General features: G+C 33.7%; 1 protein-coding gene across 1 annotated transcript; it reads right to left on the bottom strand.

Moving 5' to 3' along the window:
- Positions 1-2,110: 2,110 nt before the first annotated feature.
- On the bottom strand, positions 2,111-3,977 carry LOC132613937 (zeatin O-xylosyltransferase-like). The gene has a single exon (XM_060328243.1). The coding sequence runs from the start codon at positions 3,720-3,722 to the stop codon at positions 2,286-2,288; it is 1,437 nt and encodes a 478-aa protein (XP_060184226.1). The 5' UTR covers positions 3,723-3,977; the 3' UTR covers positions 2,111-2,285.
- Between the last annotated feature and the right edge of the window lie 4,297 nt (positions 3,978-8,274).

The following is an 8,274-nucleotide window of genomic DNA, read 5'->3' on the forward strand; positions in this document are numbered from 1 at the left end:
TTACGTACTTCCTTCAGAAGGACGTTATTAGTTATGCTACCCCCTATTCCGGAATCCACAAATGGAGAAAGAGAAAGGGATATTCTTGAACATCTTGGCTAAAACGTTACAACATTGTTTTATTTTGTAGGCAGAATGTGCTGTGTGCGCAAATAGATGATTAGTTCCTTGAGTGAAGCAGACAATCTCTCCAATATTTCTATAGAGTGTTTGTCTTCTTGGTCTCTATTGTGCATAAATTACTAATATTTTGGATGTCCAAGCCCTTGGCATCATCAATGGATGAACTAATCAGTAGTAATTTGAACTTTTGATGCACTCAAAATAGATACAAACGATCGACAATAATGCTTATTCATTCACTGTGTTCATTGTACCGGGCAAAATCAGCCAATCTTATTTTTGTTGACTAGAAAAGAGATCCAAAAAGCAACGAGGAGTTAGTTTGAGTTCTAATTTGAAACTGACATCATTTGGTTCGAGTACCTAATTTCCTACCTTCAAAATTATTACTCTGGATGTAGGTGTTGCTCATAGCTGCTAATGAGTCGATTTGATAAACAAAGTAGCACTTATTTTAAGTAATCTTCAAATATTTGTTTAAGTTATTGAAAAGATATGTGCGGACAGAGTGGTAAGAAATTCAGTTTTTTTTCCCCCCCGAAAAGAAACAATATATTGCATTTCAGTCAGTTAATCAAGTAGGTTCGGCTATAAAAATTTACTTACTGCTCTACTCAGAGCTATTCATTCCAATATCGTATTTAATTTGCATTTCTAATGCAAAGTAAGGGGTTCATTGAATCTCACATTTATCCTTACTTGTTTGGCCTAGCTTCTAGAGCTACAATGCTCTGTTTATATAAAAATAGTGCCTATTTTAAAGACACAGATGTTTGCCAAGCTTTTAGGGGAAAAAAAGAAAGAAGTGCTTTGGAATAGTAGCAAAAACTATTTTTCATAAAGTGATCCAAATACTTTTTAAAAGTTTGTCCAAGCATAAATTGACGCTCTTATATTGAAAAATGTTTTAAAATTGATTAGTCAAACAAAAATTGTTAATCTCTAAAAGTAATTTTTTGAATAACACTTCTAACAAAAAATGCTTTTCAAAATAAGCAAATTTTGAAAGTTTGACCAAACAGACTTTTAGTCCTAAGGTGGGTTGTAAGAGTAGAAATTGAAGTTAAATTTTAATCGGTAGTGGATGATTAAGTGTATTGAAGGGAGTTCAATTAAACCTTTTTGTTGGACACATTTAGAACCCGTTTGGATTGGCTTATAAGTTGCTTATAAGCTGTTTTCAGTTTTTTTGAGTGTTTGACTGACTAGCTTAAAGTCATTTTGTGCTTAAAATAAGCTCAAAAAATAATTGGGCCAATTTGACTTAGCTTATCTAAAGCAGCTTATAAGCTGAAAACAGCTTATAAGCCAAAAAAAAATAAGTTAGACTATCTCAACTTATTTTTTTTAGCTTATAAGCTGTTTGCAGCTTATAGGCATAAGCCCATCCAAACAGGCTCTTAAAGGGAAAAAATACTGATGTTCCAGGGATATCTCCATTCATAAAGCTCGAACCCAAACTTTTAATTAAGAGTGGAGAAATCTATCTCACCACATCCGTGGGTGGTAGTCTGGTAGATAACACTTGCATATGCTTCTTACATCTAGTTGTCTATAACATGAACTTGGCCACATAAGTTCTAAAATAACCATGAAAGATAAAGAAATCAATATTAATTATTACCTGCTCATCTCTAAGATTGTAATAATCTAAGTAACATTAGTCTTTCCTGTCTATTGATTATGTAAGGAATAACTTCTTATTAAAAAAATATGAGTTTATTTGGACTCTTGTAAAAGGAAAAGAGATTCTGGCAATATCAGAAGTTCAAAGCACATAGGTAAAAAAGTTTAATCATGTTCATTCCTAAGAAGTTCTAGAGGACAAGTATCAAAACTGTTTCTCAATAAACCCTTAGACAGACATAGGAATCTATGGACAAAGTGTCTTTTGTCATAATAGAGTCTTAATATAGGACATCTGATTCCATCCAATTTAGCATATTCAAACAACTGAGAAATGTACACAAGATCGTTAAGAGAGAAATACAAAGCAAGCTTCTCAATGATAGCCATAAAAAGTTTGATACTGAACATTCCAAGAACAAAGAAATATAGGCTAGTATAAACTAGTCTGAGACAAGAAGCAGACAAGTGACAGTTAACTTTCAATGAAAACGAAAAGTAACCAAAATACTTGAAACTTCTGGTGAAAAGCAAGTCTATCTTGTGATATGCGAGATAAAAGCATCCAACTCTATACGAGAAGCACCCCCTTTCTCTGTGGAACGCCTTACAGCTTCTCCTAATTCTTCTGCTCTTTTCCTAATTACATCACCTTCTTCAGATGCCATCAGCTTGCTCACGATGTTCTCAATGGTAGATGCACTCACCAGCTCCTCACGTTTCTCCCACTCCCTCACAATCAGGCCTGTTTTCAACATTTCCGTCACCAAGAAACTATTTCTCGGTTGGTCAGAGTGCATAGGCCAAGCAGCTATAGGCACCCCCATAGTAATACTCTCTATGCAAGAATTCCAGCCACAATGACTCATGAACCCGCCTGTGGAAGAATGAGCCAAGATTTGTGGTTGAGGTGCCCATTTTCTTACCACTAAGCCTACTCCTCTTACCCTTTCCTCAAACCCTTGTGGAAGCTCAATTCTTCTAGCTTCCCCAGCAAAAATATCTACTCTATCGGCATCTCTTAACACCCATATGAACTTCTGTTTGCTTCGTTCTAATCCCATCGCGAGCTCCTTGATTTCTCTATCCGAAAATGAAGTTGCTGTTCCAAAAGATATATAAAGAACTGATCTTGGAGGTTGTTTGTTAAGCCACTCCAAACATATATTGTTCCTATTTGAGATATGATTTTGTTTAGTAGGCTGAATTGGTCCAATTGCCCATTGTTGTTTACTTTCTACTTGTGCCAGCAAATCAAGAAACTCGCCTTCAATCACTTTGCTTGTATTATGGATATCACCTGATCTAATATCCGTATAGGGATGCTGAGAATCTATCAAGTCCTTGACTTCATCTGGCATCACTCCTTCAAGGGAGGGTAGCTTTTTAAGCAGCGTTTCTCCAAATTGTACAGACATTCCACTAAGTAAGGTTGAAACGCTGTACAAAGTGAAAGCTGATATGCAATTAAATACATAGGATTCAGCATTGGGAAAGGAAGAAACATCCTGAACATTGGAGGACATCAAATAATCATGAATAACAATGACTCGTCTTGACTTCGAGGAGATATCGTGTAAAACGGAAGCAATAGGCTCGCGCATAAGCAAATATGCATCCCATAATGGCCGATGATGTGATGGGAATTTGCTCGAGGCGCTAAACTCAGGTGGAGGTGAGGCAAATTCAGGAGTTGGAATGTCATGGAAGTGGATTTTGGCTATGTCTGAAGAATTTAAGGCGTTGGCTCGAACCCGAGCTTGACGGTTAAGTGTGGCTGAACCAACATAATAGACAGGAAGATCATATGATGAGGAGATTAAACAGGCAAGTTGAAGAAGTTGATTGAGATGGCCTTGAACCGGAAATGGAACCATGACTACAACTACTTCATAGCTACACATGGAAGTAGAAAGATCGGAACTTCGTACTTCTGTCCGATCCTCCCTGTCTCCTGATTGAGGTGGTGTCATGGAAGAAGCAGGGTTATAATATTCAACCTTTTTTTATTTCTTTCAAGGTAACAAGTTTGAATTCTATCAGAATCGAACAAAAGCAAACACAAGTAAGACTTGGAAATTGTGATTGCCTTCCGTAAAAAGTTGTTCTTCAAGTACAATAAAAAAGGTTAGCTTTGTTCAAGTGTGTGTATGTATGTAAGAGGACAGGATAGCAAGTTCACACATTTGAAAATGTGTGAAGGTAAGAGGAGGATTGGCTAGAAATCCAAACCTTTGAAATCTGTGCTTAATTATAGGGATAAGGCACTATTACCCTTCCTAACTATATCCAAAGTTGCTACAACACACTTTATCTTTCTCTGGGTCCTATTACCCCCTAAATTTATTTAAAATAGAATAATTACCTCCCTAAACGTTAATGTCCACTCTTATATGGGAGAGTGACATAGACTCTCCTTGCCACATGTGTATTTTTTTTTTATTATTTTTTTTCAGCTTACGTGTCAATTTTGTTAAAATAAAAAATAAAAAGCTGAATTTTCTTTTAAAGAAATGATTTTTAAAACCCATTTAAAAAAATTGAAAATTTGATTTTTTTTAAACCCATTTTTTTTTTAAAAAACAAAACTGAAAACATGGATTAAAAAACTAAATTTTCTTTTAAAAAAATGATTTTTAAAGCACTTGAAAATTTTATTTATTTTAAAAAAAAATTGAAAACATGATTTTTTTTAAAATATGGAAAATGGATTTGTTAAAATATGGAAAACTTGATTAATTTTTTAAAATGTCTTAAAAAATCTTGATTTTAATGATTTCATTTTCTTAGGACACTTTTATTTTTCAAATAAAATATGAAAAAGTGTTTTTCTTTTCAAAATGTGAAAAAAATGAATTTTTATAAAATTTTGAAAAAATTAATTTATTTTTTAAAATGTGGAAAACTTGTTTTTTAAAACTAAATATGAAAAACTAGATTTATTTTCACACTTTAAGAAAATACAAATTGTTAAGAAAAAAATTAAGTTTTCCCGTTTTTTATGTTTCTCACTCTCTCAAAGAGAGTGCAATACACTCTCCTTGCCACATCAGCGTTTGGAAGGGGATAATATAGGACGCAGGAAAAGGTAAAATGTGTCGTAGTAATTTCGGGTATAGATCGGGATAACAATGCCTTATCCCTTAATTATACATATGTACCTTCCACCTTGTTACAAGACGAAAGGACCAATTATTAGATGACAAAAAATTCAAATGATTGAAGGTAAGAGGAGGATAGGCTAGAAAATCCAGACCTTTGAAATCTGTGCTTAATTATACACATGTACCTTCCACCTTGTTACAAGACGAAAGGACCAATTATTATATGACAGAAAATTGGATATAAGGAAAGAAAAGAATGTGGTGCACTAGTAGTGTGACCACACAGTTTGGATTCTATAGTTCACTATCAGTTGTTCCCAATTTTCTACATGAAATAACATCATCTATTCAATTAAGTGCGTTTTAAATAGATAGATAGTGGTAGTTCAGAGAAAAAAAGAGAACAATGGTGATAATTCAAGTTGAAAAGAAAACAATTAATTTGAGTGTGAAATTCAGGAAAAAATAATAGTTCAAGTGTGTTTTGACTTTTATCTCCAATAACAGAGAAAATACTTAAAATACCCCCTAACGTTTGACCAAAATCCCAACTACAAACCTAACTTTTGCGGGGGTCCTATTACCCCCCTGGACAAATTTTTTCAGTAGCAAAATGACCCTTTTTGCTGATGTGGCAGACCAATCAGCCAACCCCCAAATATTAAATGGCGGTTGTCCACACCCGCCTAGCCCACGTGCCACGTCATCATCGTCTTCATTAGGAGTTGAAAAAAAAAATCACACCAAATCAACTCAAAAAAAAAATCTCTCGATTTTCCATACTCCATTTTTAGTAAGGATCCGAAAAAAAAAAAAAATCACACCAACTTCCTCAAATCTAATCCAAACAAACCCAAATGTGAAAGGAAGCTTCCTAACACCAAATAGAACAAAGTTCATCCATTAATTTGATCAAACAATCAAAAATTTAAATAAACCCATTTGGTGTTCTTCATAGCTTTCTCCAAATTTCTAGCAATGGAGTTTAATTTTCTCCCAAAATCAACTCAAAGAATTAGTGCTTACACAACTCCAACCAAGCAACAAGTACCAACTCCAAACAAGGAACTTCCAATCAGATTTTCTTTAACAACATTAGATTTTTCAACCTTTTTTTTTTTTTTTCCAGATTTTTCCTTTTTTTTTTCTTCTTCAGATTTTTCGTTTTTTTATTCTTCAGATTTTCGTTTATGGTGGAAAGTTGTTCTTTAACAAGTTGTTGGGAATCATATGTGGATTTTCTTCAGTTTAGATTTTCGTTTATAATGGATATTATTTTGACAAAAAAAATGGAGATGGATACCAAAACATCCAAATCTTCACTTGGCAACTTACACTTCAAACTCATAGACGATCTTTAATTTCCCTATGCAATCAGTAAGAAACCACAGGATTATTGTGGTACTGTTCTGGTGGTGGTGTGAAAGGAAAATGGGTTTTGTGTTTAGGGCTTGTTTGGCTGTGATTGAGAAAAAAAATGAGAAGTTGGGCTAAAAAAATGAGAAGTTGGGTGTAAAAATGGAGGGAATTTAAATATATCTACGTGGCATCATATGTGACAGTTTAGTTGGCGTCCAAAACACGTCAGATGCAGATTTTTGAAGGCCATCACGAGCTATTAGGCGGTGTATTCACGCTCTCCGCCACATCAGCAAAAAAGGGCCATTTTGCTACTGAAAAAATTTATCCAGGGGGTGACCCCCATAAAGGTTAGATGTGTAGTTGAGATTTTGGTTAAACGTTGAAGGTATTTTGAGTATTTGAGAAGAATAACATATTCAAGTAAAATCCCATAATATGAGATTTGAGAAGAATAAAGTGTACACATATCTTACCTCTGTCTAGCTAGCTACTTTTGTCTTCGAGAAGAAATAATTATATTGAAGGCAACTACAACGTTGTTGAAATTATAGCTATGCACTCTGAACAACCAATTATATGACTGATGCTTTTTCCCAGAGAATGATTTCGTCCACATTACACACCCCTAATTGTGACAGCTGGTGAGAAAGTATTAGTATATATCTAAAAGGAAAAATTGTACATATCCAATTTTTATCCTCATTACTCCACTATCTTTTTTATTACTACTTAATATAAGAGGGAATGAGCTCTTTTGGTCGTCCTCATAGGGACGAAATTGGAATATTGCAAATAATTTCGATCTTTGATATTACATGACCTTAGACAGGAGGTTTTGGAAGGCTCAGATTAGGATAGAAGGCTAGGTGGCTTATCCTTTCACCATAGTAATTGTAGTTTTGCTCATTTGTTTATTGTCATTTGATTTCTGCATTTGATTGCTGCTTATATTTGTTGGGCCGTTGTACTTTGACTATCTTATTTATCTATAGTAGTTAATGCTCATTTCTTTTCGGACTGTTCTACCATGACTTTCTCGCTTTTGTTATTCCTTGTTTTCATATTGTTTTCGATATGCTTGATCCTATCTGACCTTTTGTCTTGTTTTCCTCTCTTGAGCCGAGGGTCTTTCGGAAACAGCCGCCCTACCTTCAAGGTGGGGGTTAAGTCTGCGTACACTCTACCTTCCCCAGACCCCACATGGTGGGATTATACTGGGCTTGTTGTTGTTGTTGATGATGTTACAGGTGGCTACTGCAGCAGCAATTGGCTTTACTTTTTGGTCCTTCTCTGAATATGAATATGAATATGAATAGTACTACTCCTGCGTGGGTCCATTGCAATTGGTGTGTATTGTATTTTGTTCAAGGATTTCTTCTTGGCTTTTACGTACATTAGATTTCTTTCTCCGGTACATATTATATTTTTTACTCTGATACATATTATATGGTGTTTTAAATATTTATATTTAATTCAAAATAAGTAATTCTTATATAAGAAAAAAGATATTAATTTTTTTCTTTTTCAAATTTACTCTTATTTTAATAAGTGGCATTTTACATAATTAAGAAATCATACTAAATAGGTACTACTTGATTAAGAGTAATTAAGTAGAAATACATCTTACATTCTAGGAATGAGTGAATTTCTTAACAAATATGTCCAAATAAAAATACCACATAATATGGATCGGAGGGAGTACCTTTTAGATTATTTTTTTCTCATAGATTTTGGTAAATTTAGACAACTTTGTAGCCATATTTTTTCCAACTTAAGCATTAATTAGGTTTTACTTTACATTTATATATGTTCCATGTCGTATGTTGCTCTCCATATTTTTTCTCTCTCTATTTGTTTTAAACCTCCAAAATCTTACTTCCTTAGTGAGCTCATATGTGCTTAGCTTCGTTCTAGAATTTTTTCAGTAATTCAATTTTTTTTCTTTATTAATGTACTTGAATTATTATCATTAGCTTAATTTGTGTTAAGACTCTAAATTAAGATTATAAATATTAACATAAATTTGAAGTTATTGAAAAGTTTATAGTGTTATTTAGAT

This window comes from Lycium barbarum, chromosome 10, assembly GCF_019175385.1.
Source record: "Lycium barbarum isolate Lr01 chromosome 10, ASM1917538v2, whole genome shotgun sequence".
Taxonomy (NCBI): Eukaryota; Viridiplantae; Streptophyta; class Magnoliopsida; order Solanales; family Solanaceae; genus Lycium; species Lycium barbarum.